Below are 21197 nucleotides of genomic sequence, written 5' to 3'. Positions count from 1 at the left end.
GCTGAAATGTGCCTGTGGGGGAAGGGTAAGGAGGGTGGAGGGGTTGACTGACAGAGAAAGAGACAGAAACAGATTGACAGGGATCGGGAGAGAGGATCTGTGTGATGCTCAAAGTGAAGTAACAGAGGAAGAAGCTCAGAGGAGAAAAACTCCTGAAGTGCTTTATTTTTGGACGACTACCTCTTCAATTTTACTTTGAATCCTCCTCCATTAGCTAAATGACTTTTCTTCGTGCGTAATCTTCGACTTTTTTTTATTTTTTTCCTTAAAAGCATACTTTTTCACTTATCAATCTCTACATTTATTCCCTTTTTTCCCCTCCCACCTGCTGCGGCCACACCCTGATATTTTTCCAGTGCTGTGGCAGCTGTTGGCTCTCTGATTTCTTGATATGGCTAAATAAGAGGTGGAAGGGTGGGGGGCTTGCCGGTGGTTTTCTTTGAGGGTTGAGAAGTTGAAGAGGGAACCAGGAGAAGAGGAGGAGGATGGCGGTGGCCCTGGAAGAAGTTTGGGGGCGAGTGAAAAATGTCTGCAAGCAGAACGGACTGCTCATTCTGTCTGTGCTGGCCGTGGTCATCGGCTGCCTGTTGGGCTTCTTCCTCAGAGGCAAGCAGCTCTCCGAGCAGGTCAGTTAGTCCTAGTCCCCCTACTCCCACCCCCAGCACCCAATATAAATGCGCTACCCTGCTGGCCCCCTTCTGTCTTATCTCCCCCCTCATTGTCAGCCCCTGGATCCTTCTTATGTGATAAAATCAGATCCTCACTCCCCAGTATCAGCCTCTTTAACTCCACTCCATGTCATAACCACCAGCATTTACATAAACATGCGAAAAGAAAAACAGTGACAGCGTTCTACTGAGAAACAATTAGACTCTTGGGCTTGGCCATATCTACTGCACACCTAACCCCAACCCTAAACCAGACTTAAGCCACAAATTAAATAATTAGTCATGCAGATTCCTGTTCCCAAATGCATACAAACCAATCAACTACACATCCGTTGTCATTCTGTCACTTTCATTAAATATACTTTCACCAATTCTGCCCACTGAAGTCAGAGCTGCACTGTAATGAATACTAAAGTATGTCTCAGATGTCTCAGTACAGACGAATCCAACTCCAGTGGCTTATGCGAGGTTTTGCTCTCAAGCTGCAATTGCAAAAGAGAGGCCAAAATACGACATGAAAAGGCCTCAGAGGTGACAGTATATTTAAAAAAAAAAAACTCAGTCAAAGTGGTTTGATTGCTCCTAGAAAAGCATCAAAGGTCAGACTCATTCACGATCCAATCTATAAGCTATATCAGGGACACTAAAATAGCAAAGGACTTTCCAAAGATGAGGGAATTGTATTTCTCCCTGTTTAAAATGTGAAACAGGGCTTTTCAGATCGTCTATGGCCTGTGTGAATCCATAGAAAAGGGATTGCTGGTGGGGAGATTAGTTGTCAGTCGCTCGCAGAAAAACGAAATCACATCAAGGCATGCCATTTGTTTTTACTTATATAGGTCACACAAGACTGAATGGGAAGAGATCTTCAATAGTCGGAATTCAGGAGATGCTAAGAGGCTGCTGAGAAAGCATGTCTAAACTAAATGTAACTGAAAAATGACTTTGATGTGCTTGAAACAGAATTTTAAAAAAAAATGTGAGTTGTTTGAAAATGAATGATGAGGACGTAGATGTGTGTGTGTGTGTGCTGTTGGATATATGATGAAATATGTTGACACTGTGGGCATTTGAACATCCGCCTGCTGTCAGAGTCAGCCGTACGACATCACGGTGCTTTTGTTTTGATCCATGTGGTGCAAAAAAAACCAAAGCTGTGCTTTGATGACAGCATCAGTCATCTGTTTTATATTTAGCACACAAAGCTTGAAAAGGTCCATACGTAGAATACCTTACTCTAGAATGGGCCACTCTTATTTGGCAATAGCCCACAGCAGGCACTCAGAATCCAAAGCAGTGCTAAGGTTTATGGCACATGTCCACCAGCAGGCGATCCAGTGAACTAAAGTGTTCAGGTTAGGACACTAAATTCTCCGAGTCCCACTGTGAGTAAATGCGTGTCCTCTTTCTTCAACTGCTGTCTATTAAGGGTTGCTGAAGACACTGAAGTCATAAGTCAGCTGGCAACTATAGTGCTGTATAGTCCGTAGATCCTTGAGACTATTTGGTAGCCACATCAAAATTCTTCATAAAGTAAATGAAAATAGAGAATCAGTTCAGATCATTCATAAAGTAATAGTTATTTTTATCTTTCTCAAAATTATGAAGTTGCCTTTACCTGGCAACAGTTGATTGCTGACAGTGTTGCCATACAGTAGTACACAAGTTGTCACATTAGTACAGTATGTAGAGATGGAAATTTACAGTAAATAAAGTCACGCAAAAATAACTCTACTTAGTATTTAAAGTCTGGTTAATATTTATGGTCTGAATTATGGTCTGGTGGAGCTTATGCCAGCTGTCATAGAGTGTGAGGCAGGATACTGTCTGCACAGGATTGCAGTCCTGTCAAGGGCAGGGCTCATTTTCTTTAAAGAAAAATCGTTTCTGTCAGATAAAAAGCCAAAAGATCACCAGTGTCAGTTGGCTACACCCTCTGAGCATCATGACTGAACAACATTTTATGACAGTTCATCTTAGAGTCTTTGAAATCCTGAGACAGTGTTTGACTTGAGAAATAAAAATTGACAAATGCTCAAAAAAAAGAACGAAATCGCACTGCAATCTAGTCTGGCGTAATAGTAGTCAAGAAAAGCTGCACTGTTACACACAAATGTGACATGTCTCGTTCTACACACTGTATTGCAAGTTGCAATTTTGCTTTTAGTATTTCTGCTTGCTGATTGCCCAGCTCAGCATCCTGACACAGGGAGGAAGAATATGATGTCTTACGCTTGCTATAAGATAATATTTGAAATAGTTGATTTGCTTGTTTAACTCTAGTTCAAGTAAAGAGGCAGAGCAAATTAATTCGCTGATAAACAACACTAAACAATTCAGTGTCTTTGACGGTCTTTGTGGGTTAAAATAATGGGAATTGTGTAAAACAAATAATATGAAATAAAATAAATAAATAAACCTTTACCAAATACAGTGAAGCAACAGAAGAAATGACATTTACAAAATATCACTGAAAATTAAACAGTAGGAAGATGTATACACTCATTCACACACCCACATGTATCACATGTGAGTGTGTGAATGTGTGTGTGAATGCGTGGGTGACTGGATGTGTAAAGCGCTTTGGGGTCCTTAGGGACTAGTAAAGCGCTATACAAATACAGGCCATTTACCATTTACCATGTAAGGAAATGTATTAATGGTGCAGATTAAAGGTTTGAGTGGTATTGCCGTTTAAAATGTAATTTTAATTAGAAGTTGTGGCTCACAGAAATGTCAAAAATAAATTACAACATGTCACAAAAACAGCTCTGTGCACACTGTAAGAGCACTCAAAGGCTGATTGTTTCCCAGATGGTCTGTAACCCTGCACCTCTGTGAGCACAGAGAATATTTAACATGCACTAATTGCACACGTTGTAGAAAGCTACTGTTGCAGAGCGATTCAGCTGCCCAGCTGCAATTTAGAAACACAATAGTTTGCCATAAAACAATCAACATCAAGACAAGGCTTTGACAAAAGCTTTGATGCAAGTGTTGATCATCGGGCTTCGTGGCTTAATCTTTGGGTTTGCATACAAACAAGCATATACGTACGCCAGCCCGTGGCTTCAGCGTGTGTGTCCGCAAGTACCACATGTCTAACAAAGAGTTTGCTCTGCTTTCAGCAGATGCCAGGACTCAGTGGCAGCTGTGTTTGTCCCTCACACGCAATAAAAAGTCTCACACACATGCACATAAACGTGCGTGCGTGTACATACTGCGTCCGCCCACACTGTTACACACACACGCGCACACGCATGGCCATTTAGCTGTAAAAGCTCTCCCACTTAAAAACAGAAGCAAAAAGCTTCTATTGCTCCATCATCTCATGCACAGATGTGATGTACTTACATTTCATTTGTTCCAACTCTTCACCTCCGTTTTGCCACATGCCCCCCCCCCCCCCCCTCCCCCACCTCCCATCTGTTTGACCTGCTGATTAGGTAATCAGCTAAGTGCAGTGTTTTTTGTGGGAGCTCTTCTGTAAATGCTGTTGATCGCAGTGATATCAACCAAAACAATGTTTCTGACATATCTGACTAATAAGTGATAGATTAACTGTAGGTATGAAAAGTCATCGCTGACATATTTATGTTAACATCAATGTACCCCTTTTTTCCAACAGATTTTCTAGTTGTCACATAAGATTTTTTTTAGGTTTCCACCTGTGTAGTTGAAACTAGTACAATATTAGTGTGAAAAACACCTGATGAGCTCCTGGTTTCTTTGCAGAGCTGCAACTTGACTTTTAAAAACACTTTTTTTTTGTATTTATTCTAACATGTTATTATACAGTAATCTTACTTTGAACACTGTGAAGTATTTGAACACCTGCTTTAGGGGATTCAGACACTTCAAATCTATCTAGTCTATTCAGACTGTTGATGCTTTTTGTCACTGCTTCAAAGTTTCTTGACATTTGCTTTTAAAGACTTTGTCACAGTGTGTGGAAGCAGATTGTGTGGAACGTGAATAATGGACCCAAACGCAGACACAATGGAACGTGGAACGTAGCTTGAATTTTTTTTTTAAAAAAAAAAGGTTTAATAAGGCTGATAAAAAAAAAAGGTGCAAACAAAGGCCAAGGCAAACTGATGCAAAACTAAACATTAAACTAAACTGGGTGAACTAAAATACAACATGAAGAACCCTGACATGGATATGAACAAACCTGGACATGTATACATGAGACCTGGAAACATGGTGTGAAGGGGAAGTGGGAACACATGGGGAAACAGCTGATTAGAATGACAGGGAAGTGAAAGTAAACACAATGAATATGGGACACCAGACCTCTTCAAAATAAAACAGGAAACATAATGAGACTCAGGAATGAGACTTAAACACAGGGGTGAAGACACAAGGAGAATCTAAGAAACATTGAACTATAACGGCAACCTAGGCATAACGGAAATGACCCTGGATCGTGACTGATTCTTTTTTCTTTTCTTATACGTATTCTTTTTTTTTTTTTTTGTGTGTGTCCCGTTTGGATCTTTAGCCATCAGAATTGTTGTCTTAAGGCCAAGAAAGATGCCAAGCGGATTTATTTTACCAAGTGGATCATCATGGCCTTGCCATATTGGTCCATTTGATTGACCTTTATTATAATCATGAATTTATTTTATTTTCAGTTCCTACAAACGGGACAGACATGACTGGGGGATAGGACAGGGAAAAAGAATGAAAGAAAGAGAGGGAGAGAAAGAAAACCAAAGGGGAGAAGAGACGGTGAGAAGGGGGGAAGAAAGAAAAAAAAAAAAAAACAACAAAAACAAACAAACACCTGGATCACCTGTATGGAGAAAAAAAACAGAAGAGAAAGCAAACAACAAAGAGCAACATAATAAAAAAAACGGCACCATCACAATAAACTAGCTAGCAGTAGATATCAGTAGATACTAAGTAATAAACGATATTGTGCAGCACGCAAGATAGACAGCGCACAATGTGCTTTGAGGCAGCAGCCAAGAAAGCTGTAGTCCGCGTCTGTGAATACCCGTGTGTACACCTGTGTGGATCAGCGCGCTTGTATTCCAAAGGTTTCTCCATGTAACGATCTGCTAGGGAGTGAGGGGAGCCACAGCCCCGTCCTCCAGGGTATGAAGCAGGTATGGAGGAGATCAAAACTCCAGACATCCAGAGGCCCCCAGAACACAAGAGACCAAGGAAGACCAACAGAGGGGCAGCCGCGCCACTGTCTCAGTAAGAGCTGAGGAGAGTCCCAGATGAGGGCTCACTCAGCAGCCGCGGAGCAGAAGTCAGGGGGAGTTGCAGTGACGCGCCCGTGAGCTCCGCCGGCAGCCAGCTGTGCCTGAGTGACCGAGCCCCAGGCCGAGAGGCCGGGGGCACCCCACCTCCGAAGTGGCCCGAGCGAGCCCCAGGCTCCAGGCCCTGATAAGCGGCCGCCAAGGAGTGAGCCGGTGTGTACCCGGACGCCCACCCCCAGACACAAAGAACCACCAACGCACCGACACCTGAGGGAGTCCGCCACTGGCAGGGGAAGTGGTGGTGGGTGGAGATAGGCCTCCAAACCTTGGAGGGCCTGAGATGTCCCCAGAGAGGTGGCGTCTGATACCCAACCTGACATATAGACACAGACATACAGGCACACACAGACACAAACATCCATTCCCACCCTCATGCTCTCATATGCACTTACTCCACAGTCAACCAACGTGGAGACAGACATAAAGAGACGCTGTACACACGATCACACTCCCCAAGCGTACTCTACGAACCGGGTCTAGGTACCCTTGCCCCTGGAGGGGGGAACTGCACCCAGACCCAGGTGGTGTTACCCTTTTCCCTGCGGTGGGGAGAGGCAGACCGCCCCGACTCCGCAGCAGCAGGGAGGCCCCACACTCCAGACCGCAGTCGGACGGCCAACTCCTCCTAGCCCCCCCGCTCCAGCAGGCCGCAGAGAACTTCTCTTATACGTATTCTTACATTTTTACACAACAAGTGGCTTTGATGAAAACTTGTGTTTGTTTTTGATAGCTGAGGATAAACCATAGGTGAGGGTAGGGACGTAGATCAGTTATGGTCACGAGCTGTGGGTAGTGACCGAAAGAACGAGATTGCGAATACAAGCGGCAGAAATGAGCTTCCTCCAAAGGGTGGCTGGACTCTCCCTTAGAGATAGGGCCAGAAGTTCGGCCATTCGGGAGGTGCTCAGAGTAGAGCCGCTGCTCTGTCACATCGAAAGGAATCAGTTGAGGTGATTCGGGCATCTGATAAGGATGCCTCCTGGGCACCTCCTGGGTAAGGTGTTCTGGGCATGTTCCACAGGGAGGAGGCCCCGGGGCAGACCCAGGACACGCTGGAGAGATTATATCCTTCGGCTGGCCTGGAAACGCCTTGGTGTTCCCCCGGAAAAGATGGAGGAGGTGGCTGGGGAGAGGGAGGTCTGGGCTTCTCTGCTTGGGCTGCTGCCCCCGTGACCCGGCCCCGGATAAGCGGAAGAAGATGGATGGATGGATGGGTGGATGGAAAATAAAGGGATGAAAATTCTAACTCAACCTACGTCACTCAAAATTTTAGTTGAAAATAATGGAAAAATTCTTTGAATGTGGGATTACGTCAAATTATGATTCAGTGTGATTGGTTCAGTGCTTTTTAGCCGTACTATGAATAGAGCTCTAAAATAGTACATGTTTAACGCCGTCCTTGTCCTTGCTTTTCAGCCATTGTGTTTTGAGCCAGTGTAGAATTTTTTTTAGCCAGAAAAATCAGAAAGATGGCAACACATGCACAAAAGACACACTGAGGCCTGTTCAGTTATTGAACGCAAAATGATGTTACTGATATTGATGTTGGATCTTGAAAACAACTTTAGCCTTTGGTTGAAAAAAAAAAGCAACAGATAACATGTAATCTGAAAGTGACTGAATATAGTGTTAAAACTAAAAGGTCCATACCAAGTGACCTAAGAGGTTTGCAAGGCTCGGAGCGTTTCTTCAGATCCAATCGGTTTTGTGTTGAAGTCATCTTTACATGGGAAAGTGTAATCTAAAGGGCAGTTGTATACTAAAAAGGGTCTGTTTGGTAAGTTACAAAAAGAAGGCAATGTCTGATTTAGAGAGGATGTCATTTTACAATTTGTGTTGCAGTAATAATAATGATGTTGACATGGTGTTTGACCTCAGATTTGTTGGCAAAGTAAAAAAAAACAAAAAACAGCTTTTCTCTTCTGCCTGCAGGAGGTCAAGTACTTCCAGTTTCCAGGAGAGCTGCTAATGAGGATGCTGAAGATGTTAATTTTGCCCCTCGTCGTATCGAGGTAAGGGCAACACAGCTCTGCACAATACAAACACATAAACACAACATTTCAGTGACACAAGTACTAAATGCTGAAGTGGATAAAAGAGCTGTTTAATTATCTACACTGATGTTGGCTTTCAGCGCTCCAAGCCAATCGTGATTAAGATAAACATTTTTACGGTACACTGAAGTTTTATATTATACATAATAACAATATTGTGCTGCAGTGATTAGTAAACAAAATATCTGCAGTCCCCATTTCGACATCAGTGTCACTACACTCGTCCCCTACCTCTATATGTACTGAATGATTTTACAGGTTGCACACCGTCAATTATGGTATTGATTATTACTCTGAAAATGGACAGAGTAAGAAATCAGGGTCTCTGTTCCTTTTCTACCATTAAGCTGTTATGTTATGGTGTGTTTACTGTAATCTACAAGAAGAGTTCCTCGTTGTAAAAGAAAAAAGAAATTAAATGCTGCATTATAATATAAAAATACACATCTTTCTATTTTCAAAGACATTTAAAGAGAGTGAAGCAATTTGAGAAAAATGTTTCTGCAAAAAGAAACTTGCAGAAATAGAAAAGCAAGAATTCATATTGCCATTTTCAAAGTAATTCGATGAAAAACACCTCCTGCTGTCACTTGCTGTCTGGTGACAGCAGGAGGTGTGGCTTTTGTCCACAAAGAATCTGCACTGACTGCAAACTTGAAAAAAAAATCTACCTTGAATACTTTTTAAAAAGCAATTTGTCAACCATTCATATGAAAACCCACGAGCAGATACCAGGTATGAAACTGCAAAGCCTGTCCACTCTACCTCCTCGGTTATACATTTATATATACAACACAGAGCGCAGATGCACAAGTCTTCTTTTACAAAGAAAACACACTGTGGGAAATTGCTGTGAAACAAGAAAGAAAAAGGCAATTCTGCATGCTTAATGTAATAAGACGTGTAAGGCCTTGTTTGATGAAATATGTTACCACTGCAAGGCAATGATAAAAGGCATCCACAGATAAGATTTAAAAGAGTCAAATGAAATAGAAGATTAAAATAAAGCACGTTTGAATAAAATGTATTAAACAGGAAAGTTGGCTCTGGCATGCAGTTAGACTGCAATGCAAAATGTGAACGTACTGCAATTATAAATGAATCATGATCATACTCTGATTTAAGTTTAAAATTGTGTTGGTTGAGTTTTATAGCCTACAGGAACCACGCCCCTGCATGGCTTCATGTTGACCGAGGCTGCTGGAAAAAGCACAGCCTGGATCTCTGTTCTCTGATATTTACTGCGCCCAATTACATGTTTCAGCATTAAAGATTAAAAAGTAATGTCTATACGCAAGTAAAGCTGTTGCCCTTTTGTAGCTTCAGATCCATTCTTAGTAGAGCACAGCTTGCCAGGTTCTCCAGTTTGATTATTTTAGGCCCAAAGCTCTTAGTTGCCTGCATGAGGTCAGCGATGTACTGAACACACACACACACACAAAAAAAAACCTCCCAAAACAAATCATGCGAACGCACCGGTTACATGCAGGCTGCTTTGCGCAATAAGCTACTTACAATCTATGCAACAGCAAAGACTGGATGAGAAGTTAATCCTCCCTCTCTCTGTCTCTCCCTGTCTGTCTCCCTCTCTGTCTCTATCTCTATCTGACAGTGTTTATGTGCCTTTCTTGTGTATTTCTCTCTGTCCATCTTTTTCTCTGCAGTAAAAGCGTGAAGCATTGTGCAGTGATTTGCTATTTATACACAGCCATGATCCATTCCCCCAGATTCCCAGATTCAGAGCAGGGCATCCTCTCAACGCAGGTTTCCTGCCAAGAGCGAAGCACGTGAGGACAAGAGACGTTAACTACACCTAATCTGAAACAGTATCTGCAGGCAGGAGGCCAAATGCAGCCAAGTACAACGCTCTGTTAAAGCACACAGAAACTTGAAAGCTATCAGGGCGACTCTATGATGCTCTGAGCGTGGAGATTCATTTGAGTCTGTAGCACACAGACCCTGATACCTGCCTGGATCTCGATGGGGGCGATACTGGATAATAAAGGTGGAAGGCATGACTTCTTACTGCTACACCTCCTGCCTTCATTTCTTTATAACTCTTTACAGGCATGCATACAGTGCAGTCACGCAAGCAATGTCCTGCTTTTGTCGGATAGCTACACTGGGATGCACAGACTGGCTGCACAGTACAGTAGGGCTTATGTAGGGGTGAATATCCTTCCCAGCCCTATGCCCTGTCTGTCCCCATTTTTCCCCTCCCACTGCCATCTGCACACCAGCCAAAGCGGAAACCAGATTATCCCATGAACGCGTCATGCTGAATCAATGGCAACTGCACTTTGTGCCTCCCTATGATCCCTGTTTATTTAGTTTCACGGGATTGAAATTAAATCTTTGTTTTAATTGTAACAAATACTGAAAATGCGACGTTCATTCGGTTCATTCAGGGCCCGCTTAAAGTGAGCATTTGCATTTTGATGAAGGCCTTTAGAATTTAATTAACTTTGGCACAGATCTGAAGGTCAGAGATGAAAAGCGTTTTTTTTTTTCAAAATGTGCAGCATCCACACAACGAGCACTTTACAACCACAAAGTGAGTAAGAAATAATTGGCAGCAAAATGAGCGTTACAAAACAGATCTGAGTGGGTGTGCCACAGGTTGTTTACACAGCTTTCAGAATTAATTGTTTTTGTAAAACACACACACACACAAAATGAATTGGATAGAAATCCAGCTGTTTGTATGGGAGTTTAATGTAGCTCTCACTCTCTTAGACTGAAATCTCCGGGTGTGTTTTCTTAACGATAGTATCTGTTTTTGAGAATTGCTGTGATTTTTATTTTGCCCCACGATACGACACGCGATTAATTGCTCTTTGTGTGGCTCAATAAAATTGGCAATGCCTGCCTGATTTCAGCTCTCATACCCGAGGCAGGTGGTCAGCTACGGCGCACTTAGGTCAGACAGTTCCCTGTGAATATTTCCCAGACAGAGACTATAAATAACTTACACGTCATAAGTGAATGACATATAAAGGACATGCACTCGACTATAGCACCAAATTCAAGTCCTTGCACCTTTTCCCTTCGTTGCTAGAGTGATTTAGTGTGTTGCATTTGGATGATTAACCGTCAAGCTACAGAAATCATGTTGCAGTTGTGCAGAGCTGTGTTCTTCTCTTTAGCTTGACTGTTTTGTTTTGCTGGCTGTCAGAATGCAAATCATTCCTTTATATTTCATCAAGTGCTTTTTTTTATTGTGGTATTTAGGAAATTTTTCTAATTAGCTACAAATATGCGTTTAACCTCACTGTGCTGAGACAGCTTGATGGTAAAGTGTGTCTCGCCTACTGAGTAAGAGAGAATCTGATGCTGGGCTAGTTAAATATATTTGAATTGAACGCCACTATTATAAAATTTGATTTCAAGGGTAAAAATGAACTTTACAGATCTATTTGGTGACCTGAATGTTTGTGCATTTAATCAACATTATTATAAATAAATAAATAAAAGGGTCAAGACAACATTCGCTTTGTTCTTGGACTCAATTATGGTGTTCAGGGGGTTTTACTAAAGCATCCCTGTGTAAACGGCTAAACAAGACTGAGCTCAAACAGTGCAGCGACCATCGTCTGGCTTAGCTTCTGTTGACAAGAGCGAATATTTTGGGTTTCTGGCAGATGCAGCAACCCAAGACCTGTTCCATACAAAGGTCATTGTTTGCAAATGCAGATAAGTTAAAATAAAATAACAAAAGTCTATCATTAGATTGTAGCCTGAGATTTTTAGTCTGCATTTCAGCAAGTGCCTTCCATGTTTTGTTTCCAGACTACAAATGAAAACCAGAAATCGTCTGGCACCCAAAGTCCCACCTAAAGACTGTTTACAGAGGTTAAATCCTAACTCTGTACTGCCAGCTACCCATTTTACTAAAAGAGACCAACATCACAACATTCATTTTTATAGGATTCATTTTGCCATTGTCTGGTGTGCTTCAGTCTTGGCCCTGATCACTGAACCCTGAAGGGGAGATAAATAGACCTACAGCTAAAATCCCAACCGCATGCTGTATAGTGATGTTAGTTTGCTGGGGAGGTCACACAGTGCACTTTGAGGTTTATAGAAAATTGGTTTTCTTAATCTCAGCATACAGTACAAAGAGTCAGATACCACAGCAATGTCTGGCAGCGCTATGCACACTTTTCTTCCTGACTAACCCTGATGCCCATACAGCAATCCACCAGCAACTAAAAAAATATGAATTTGTTAATAAGTCATTTATTAATACATAATTCTACTGAGTAGCAATCAAAACAGCGTTCTTAAGCTTCTCCATGACTCCTTTTGCTCCAAAAGACACAGGCTTGTATTAACTTTCATAAAGTGGGCAAACGTTGCAGCTGTTCCTTAGAAAAATGTCTGGAAATGACTGCGGCGATGATTTCAACAACGTTAGTAGACTAAACTTACTGACCGTCTGATATTCAAGTCATTTCTCAAAAAGGTAAACATGACTTTTTTCTACATGATTTCAGATTGAGCTCATAACCCTCTCTGTCTAGGTGCCTCATTCTATTTTGAAGGCACAGACTGATGATTGATTTAAAAACCCTTTGAATCAAAAGTCTAAAAAGAACCATTTTGATGAGATTAATGTACCTATTAATGATTTCATCTTGTGGCAAGTATGCTCCTGGATAATTCTCGCCATTAAGAGCGACGGAGCCTCTTTTTTACAGTATATTGGCACAAAATTATAATGAATACTCTGAATATATTAAGCATTGAAACTAAACTGAACATTGATGCGATCTCCTGAAACACAGGTCATAGCATCACTGGATTGCCACCGATTCCAAGGAGTATATACTCCATTCCAAGGAGTTTCTGCCTCCTCTGTTTCATCTCGATGTGGGATTACTGTAAAGCTCTAACTCAACGAAGGTAGAACAGGGAGGAGTGTAAGCCCCATATGGTCCAAAAATCTTATGGCAGATCTGCTCTGCATGTGCTTGAACCATCATGGTCAAGGCAGCTACACATGGCAGGCTGTAATCCTACCTTGGCGCAGATTTCAGAGAGAAGGACAAAGATCTCTCAAAGATTTCCTAGCTCCTAGCTTAAGATTTAATGACCATCTTTGTGTATATGTGACATAAATTCATTATAATTATCTCTTGCGACTCCAGTAATGTCTAGGATACAGCATTAGATCTTAGGCTGCCAACCTATGTACAGTATATGCTAGTGGTTTACAGCATGGTTGGTCCTGAGGAACATCTATGGGATACCAGGATGAGTAAAGGCAGTTATTCCCATTAGAGCACAGAGATGGAGCGGTGGTTAGCATTAGCTTGGTTCACAGAAAGAAGCTCCTGGGTTTGAATCCACCAGCTGGCCAGGGCTTTTATGTGTGCACTTTTCATGAATTCTCTCTGGATACTAAATACCAGCTTCCTCTCAAATTCTAAGCTTTCCATAGATATGAATGTGAGCCTAAAAAGCTGTCTGTCTGTGTTAGCCCTGCGATAGACTAATAGCCTGTCCAAGGTGTATCCTGCCTTTGGCCCTGTGGCAGCTGGGATAGACTCCAGCATTTACTGCTATAATCAGGGGTTAACATGGACTACAATGATCTGGAATGGCGCTGCAGGACCCTCAACAAATGAGTGCTTAAATCTCATTTGTTAATCTGATTGGCAGATTAGGGTAATGGTCAATACTGAGTTAGTTAATTTCTCACGTGCAGTCTGTCACTGCTTCCAGCTGATGATAAGGAGACGCTTGTTCAGTGATAAGAAAATGATGGCATCCAACGCCTTCTTTACATCAGCAAGGCATCCTTTTTCCTTCTCATTACTATAATGCATTCATGGTGCAAGTTGCAAGATTGCATTCACAGATACACTGAAGCAACATTTCCTAAGTAGAAGGTCATCTCAAAACACCTTAACAAATATCAGCAAACACAAAGTGCTTATGTGCTGTTTTTCATACGTTGTAACTTGGTAGCTAAATGCAGATTTGCTAAATTTCCCAGGGAGAGAAAAAAAGGTTAATGTGTGACACTTTCAGAGTTGGGGAGAGATACTGTAGAACATCTAAATAATACTAAATTGTTGTTATTCAAATGTTGCATGAAAATACTGTAAAAGACCATTTGGTTCAGTTTAGCGCAGGGTAAATAGCATTGTGGTAACATTTATAGTAATGCTACGGTGGCTCAGAAAGGTCAAACACACTGTAGCTTAGAAAAACACCAGAAAAATGGTCCAAAATCACAAAAAAAAACCCTGAATAAATCTCACAAAACACAACACAAGTGTGTTTGGGGATAGCATAATGTGTGAGCAGCTGCAGAAGTGACAAATAACAGTAGGTTGCTGATAGCAAACATGTGTCTAGAGTATTTTATGATTCATATGATTAAAACATTTAATACCTGCATCTTTTTCTCCCTCACCATACTGGTGAAGCCTCCACTGTCACGGTTCTGGGTCGGTTCGACCCAGCATTTTGAGTTCTCTTGTTTTGGTTTATTTTTGAATGATCGTTTTGTTCACTGGTGCTTTGTTGATCATTATTATTATTTATCTATTGTTTCTGTGATTCTGGTTTTGGTTTTTGCTCTCAGGTTTTGTGTTCTCATGTTTGCTGTGGGTTTTGATCTGTGTCTAGTCTGCGTCTTTGTGTAGTGATTTCTTGTTTCCTGTTTTATTGTGAAGGTCTGCGTCTCATGTGAGTGTGTTCAGTTTTACCTCCCTTGTCTCATCTCGTTAATTACTCCTAGCTGTGTCCCCCACCTGTGTGTAATCTCCCGGTGTTTCTCTGAGTGTATTTAAGTCGTGTCTTCTGTCATAGTCGCTGGCCCGTCTGCGTATCCACCGTGTTTCATCTGTATGTTCTCCCTGCTGTCCATCGTCACTTACCTCTGCTCATCCTCCTTCATGTTCATGTCCTGGTTTGTGTTCAGTAGTTTAGTTGTTCTCAGTTTAGATAGTCTTCAGTCCCGTTTGCCGTTTCTCTGTTTGCATTTTGTGTCCAATAAACCACCTTCTCACCTTCACGAGTGCCTGCGACTGGATCCTCCTTTGTTATCTCCACACGGCTCATCTCACTCGCCGTGACATCCGCTTCTTTTAAACATGTCTCAGTGCAGTCCTTCGCATGTCCTTTGTGTTTTGTGAGGTTTTTCACTACTTCTATTGTATTTTATTCAACTTCCATTGTGTTTTGCGAGCTTTTTCAGCATTTCTTTTTTATTTCATCTTGTTTTCTTAAGTCGCAGTGCATCTGCCCTCTCAGGATTACCGTGTAATTCACAATGCAAGCTGTGCTGTTTGTGGTCAACGTGAAGCTACATGACGGCTAGAAGATTTCAATGTAAATTTAAGCTGATGATGTTGATTAAATTCATTCATCAAACTTTAACTTTTATTGTAGCTTCATGCATACAAATCCACAAAGGCCTGGTGTATATATACATATATATATATTCAGTTTAAACTGTTGTCTGCGATTATCCTGAAGATTAATGTTTTGACATGTTGCCAGTGCAATGCAGTGTGACATTCTACTTATGACATTTTGATTTTTCTGCTGGGGGTCATCTAATCCCTGAGCAGCTCAGGGCAAGCCCTTTAGTTATCCTTTCTGCAGCTGCATTTGTTATCTGATGTACCAGTGGGTGCAAGGTTTATTCCCACGAGCGATGCTCCGTTCTGTGATTGCAATTCCAGTCGCATCACAATGTTCAGTTCAAGGAGAAAAAAAACAGAAAAGGGTAAACCACTGAGTTGTTTTTTTCTTTCTTTAATAGACAGAAAGAAATAGTGGGTGGAATAACCTGCCCATCAGTGCAGTATGTATGTGATAAGAATTAATATCACGGTGGTTGGTGAATTATAAAGCGTTATAACTCATAACATTCAGTTTTTTTCTTTTTTAGTTAAAATGCCAGATTTACCTTTGAGTGTCAAATCTTTTGAGATTTGTAAGTACAAGATGTAAGCAGAGCTGAGTGCACACGGGGTCAAACTGTCCAATGACAAAACAGGGTTTTCCTGGAAAGCCTTTAGAAGAGCAAAGGTCTAGACTGCCCTTGTGGAAAAGGAACTGGCAAAGGTTTTAGAGAGTACAGATTCTTACCTTTGCACTTTTTATTGGTCTTTTAAGAAAACATCTGCATATAGAAGCTTTTACTTTTTTGCTTTTTACTATTCCTCCCCACACTTTTAAACAAATATCTTTCTACTCTCTACTTCTATAGCATTTATACTCTTTCAGCATTCAGCAAACATCAGCAAACACACAAACTGTCTGTGTCCAGTTTGTCTCACAGTGTGTTACTAGCTAAAGGTCCAGCTGCTGTATTTCACAAGGTGAGATAAGTTCACTCAGAGATGGAGAAAGATGTAGAAAGGAAGGCGTGTTGGATTTGTATAGGATGTGTTTTTATAAAACAGACTAAGCTATGCTAACTTTGTGTTATTCAAACGTGGCATGAAAATACTGGGTAGTTTAGTGCAGGATAAACATTTTAGTTTGCAGTATTGTGGTGAATTGACAGTAAAGCTGTGTTGGACTGATACACAGTGTCTGTGGTGCTCATGGTCAGAGTTAGACGGCATCAAGTGTAGCAGAGATGAAGCTGCATTTAAGCAGATGATACTTAGATTAATTAACCGAATGGCAACTTTATATCAGTTTTATGCTGCCCAGTGTAAAGATAATATAAACAGTATTGTGTCAGTGTCGGGGATGGACGTCAGCCAGGATAGCTCGTGAAACTGCTGACAACTTGGATTCAGCTGTAGAAATCCAGAGCAGCAGGTCAGCTGATCACATCAAGTACAGAAGGAGAATTTACTGAAGCTCACATTAGAAATTACTGTGAGTCGTGTTTCTTTTCCCTGTGCTGAGACACTACACAGATCTCAGGGTTCGCTCACCTGCACTGTAACCCCTGACGTTACTCATTTCACTGTTTAGGTGTTTAGGCAAAGTCAGCCTCTAACAAGTAGGCGACAGAGAATCGTTACTTTTTTTATTCCCTTTCACTGCAGGTGTCTTTCATGACAGATTTAAACTAATTCATTAGAATTATTTTTTAGATAATAGCCAGTTTTAGTAATAACTTCGATATTTGTATCAAGGTAAAAGAGACTTTGTTAAAACAAATCACGTGATAAAATTATTGACACTGACATTTATACTCAGCTGCATTTTGAATAAGAAAGGTTAAAAAATGTTTTATTACCAGTTAATTGTTGTAGTGGTTTTCCAAAAAAACACAGAAATGCAGACAAAAACAGAGTTTGTACAATTCTAAGTTTTAAAGTCAGTATTTGAAATGACCATCTTTACTCTGCAACACATATTGAACTCTCTTAGGCAAGCTTTCTTTTAATTTCTTGAAGAAGTCTTCAGGAATAGTTCTCCAAACTTCTTGAAGGACATTCAAAGATCTTTGGATGTCGGCTGCCTTTTGTTCTCTGTCGAGATGCTTCAGTAATGTTCAGGGTCTGGCCTCTGGGGAGGCCAACCTTTCATTGACTGGTTTTCTATCCAGGTGTGTCTTAACTGTACTGGCAGTGCGTATGGCATTGTTGTCATGCTTAAGAATTAAGCCACTGTCAATCAAATGGTAAAATCTGTCTGTACATTTCTGCTTTTATAATTACATCAGTGATGTCAAGATCTCCTACACCACAGGCCTGAATGATTGGTCAGTGTTAGTGGCTGAAGTAACAAAAAAAAGTTCTCTGAAAATGATCAGGTATGAAGACTGAACTGAAGAGGGGCAAATTAGCCAATGACCAAAGAAAATCTTTGAGAGGTATCGAGAAAGCCAGCTCAAAACCATAAAAAATGACAAGCAAGTCTGAAAAATATAAAGAAATGAGCTGTCCAAGATGTACCCAACCTGTTGCCCTATGATTGACAAGTTGGGTTCTAATCCCTGTAGATGCATAGATGGATTGGTGCGAGGGATCTGCAATTCTGGGCTACTTATAAGCAAAATGAAACATTACATTAAAGGTTTCCTCACAGAGAGACTGTGCTTTCACTTTTAGTAACAAACCAGTTTCCAGCATTCCTGGTTGAGTCTAATTGTGAAGCATTTTTGCTACGCAGAAAAAAGTTGTAGATATTTAACCAGTTTAGAGACTACCAACACACCACCGTGACTTTGTAACCAGTAGTAATTTAACAGTGTTAGAATTTGCTATTATCCTGTACTTACACGTGTGGTTCTTTAACCATTCAGTTACATTTTCATTTTAACATCTCAACAAAGGTGAGTGATCTATGCAGATGAATTGACTGTCTGAACTTTAGTCCTCAGTAAATGTTTCATATACTCCGAACTGGAAAAGCATAATTTTTCCATTTAGGAAGCCAAGATTGTGCTATAGTTACCATAGTTACAGCAAAATCAAGTGAAGACGTGACTTTATTTATCATTCAAGCGCATCAGCGTTTTTGCAGCTGTGAAATTATGATTTGGCTTCAGTGGAAAAAATTGATCCTTCGCTTAATTTGAGCATTTAATAATAAAGTTCTGCAGCGTTTTAATGCAAGTTTCAATCAAATGCTTTCTCCCATCCCAAGAATTGATTATGTTATCACAAACACACACACACACACACACACACACACACACACACACACACAGAAAGACGCAAGTTTCCATTCATGTGACCAGACTGGCTTTTCAAAGCACAATAGTCCCCAGTGTGAAACCTGCAGGAGATGGAGACTCTCTAGTTTGCATTTGAAAAATGATGGAAGGAGGCATGACAGTATGAGTTTCAGCACAGGCAGCGAGTGCACAGAAAAACTCAGCACATCCACCCAAACACTTGCCAAGTCGAACCAGATTACACAGGATGGGGAGAAAATCTTGTCTCCCCAGCTAAAGATCTCTCCACCGCTGTTTCTCTGCTTTCACGAGCATCACCCTCCACATCCTCCCACACTTCCCAAAAATATGTCATTTGCATTTATTTTTCACTTTTTTTTTAACTCACCGAGAAGCCAATTATGTGAATCTCCCTCATTCACTCCTTTTTTTTGTATATACGACGAGCGTCACCATCTTTGTACAGTGAAAACAAATATCTGAAAAGACGCTGTATTCAGAGCTGCCCATACAAATGCAAATTAACATCGACTGTTTCGAATGTTTGTAAGAACAACTTTTCATCCCCTTCACTGGCATAGAGGGATGAGTGCAAAGCTACACGGCTGAATTCACGTATCTTAAGGTAGAAGAAGCCGTGTCTTGTTTAAGACTGCAGAGGCTTACACGGAGAGCTTCTCAAAATTGAAACAGGCTGATTGAGATTGGTTAAGTGCTGCATTCATTTCAAAGCTGCACACCTAGTTAAAGCTCTGCTTGCTTTCATATCCACATAAAGCATGTTATTAAGGTGAATGGTGAATTTGAAGCTTGCCAGAATATTTCCTCTGGCGTTTCACAAATTTGGAGCCTGTTGAACCACCAGCGGTTTATTTTCATCATAATACACTTTAAGACCCAGCATACTCATTCATATGTTTGGGAACTTTTATTCTAATAGTCAAGAGTTTTAAAGTTAAATCTAGCATCAGTAAAGCAAGAAAATAATAAATAGTTGTATTTTGGATTGTGTAGTAGAGGGCCACTTGTTTGCAGGGTGGTTACAGCAAGGATCTACATTACACGAGTTGGCTGAACATTTGCAGCTGCATGTAGCTGATCACTACTGATTTTCTTCTTCTGCAGGAAAACTAAAAATTCAGCTTCAAAATGTTCACTCTGACACTGAGCAGAAGCATCTCTTCAGCCACAATCTCTTCAACTCCCTCTTGGTTTCTAACTCTATCTTGTCTCTTTCCGCCTTTGTGTGTCTCCACTTGCTCTCAGTTTGATGTCCGGTCTGGCTGCTCTGGATGCCAAGTGCTCCAGCCGCTTGGGAATAATGACCATTTCATACTACCTGTGGACCACCTTTGTTGCTGTGGTAGTTGGTATTCTCATGGTTTACATCATTCACCCGGGTGGAGCTGCACAGAAGGAGGATTCTGAGGAAAGCAAGAAGCCAATGACCAGCTCTGCTGATGCTCTGCTGGACCTCATTCGGTAAGAGACCACTAATTATTTCCGTTATGCTCAGAGCGCTGCAAGTGTAGCGCCAGAAAATGCATAGACTATGTTAAAGAGAGTTGCCTAAGTGCTTGTTTTTATGTAGTCCCATGGAAGAAGGATGAAGGGAGTAAAAACTTGGCTGTATTTTGCTTTCTTTGGATTAAAGTAAGTTTGTGTATTTAGTGTCAATAGTTCAAAAGCGAGGCTTCAGAGAAATCTGAGTCATTAGATGAACAAGATGTTGGGAAAGACTTTTGTTTAACTCATTAAAATTCAGCCTGTTGTTGCTTTTTTAACCAACATGGAAATCTTGTATTTAAAAATGAATAAAGCTTAAAAAATGCTTATGTACAATTTCATATCAACAAAGTCATGGAAAATAATCTTAAGAAAAACAATCTAGCAGAAAGAAAAAAAATCCATGGAGAAGATCGACTTTATTCCAGAGCGAATCTAATTCACATGCCGTATTGCTAATGTGCGCATTTTGGCTTTTGCGGATTTGCAAATGAAACAAACGTGTGTAGGTTATAGTGCGAATGAAAAGCAGATTTGCTCTGCGTGCTCATGGAGGCAGAAGTCAAGGAGGTGCTTGAGGTCGGAGTGTAAAGCCTGGAACCTTATGTGCCAGTGGGTTATTGTGCTAAGCTAATTAGTGCTGCTGAAGGGCTGGGTTGTTGTGCTAGAGATAGACCTGAAACATGACAGAGACTCGCGGCAGGTCAGTAGACTAAAAGAAGAGCGGCTGAGGTGTGGACCTGTGCACAAGGATATCTGATATTTGTGGTTTTTTAACCTAAATGCACAGAATGGGAGGCAAACAAAAACATGGAAATTATGAATTATGAACAAATTTTGGTTTTTTGGAAAAAAAATAATAATGAACTTTTAAAAAAATATCAGGAATAAAATAGAGTTGGAAGACTCACTTCCAGTCACACTATCAATAAGAGGGAGTAATAAACTGGCCAAGCCTATGAAATCCATCTATGACCTGATCATGTGCAGTGGTGAAGCTTTGTTGTTCACAGATTCTGTGTGTGTGTGTGTGTGTGTGTGTGTGTGTGTGTGTGTGTGTGTGTGTGTGTGTGTGTGTGTGTGTGTGTTT

At 41.0% G+C, this 21197-nt stretch overlaps 1 protein-coding gene across 1 annotated transcript in view; it reads left to right on the top strand.

Moving 5' to 3' along the window:
- Positions 1 to 485: 485 nt before the first annotated feature.
- The window catches only part of slc1a7a (solute carrier family 1 member 7a), a 43607-nt gene continuing 22895 nt past the window's right edge, over positions 486 to 21197 (top strand). Inside the window, exons 1-3 of the mRNA XM_085378748.1 lie at positions 486 to 626; positions 7874 to 7953; positions 19868 to 20083. Coding sequence (XP_085234874.1) covers positions 486 to 626; positions 7874 to 7953; positions 19868 to 20083 — 437 coding nt within the window. The remainder of the gene's footprint in view (positions 627 to 7873; positions 7954 to 19867; positions 20084 to 21197) is intronic.

The sequence above is a fragment of the Diplotaxodon limnothrissa genome, linkage group LG18 (assembly GCF_057381915.1).
Source record: "Diplotaxodon limnothrissa isolate DT_005_m linkage group LG18, D_limnothrissa_male_GT1.1, whole genome shotgun sequence".
NCBI classification, from domain to species: domain Eukaryota; kingdom Metazoa; phylum Chordata; class Actinopteri; order Cichliformes; family Cichlidae; genus Diplotaxodon; species Diplotaxodon limnothrissa.
This window is presented reverse-complemented; position numbering and strand designations above follow the sequence as displayed.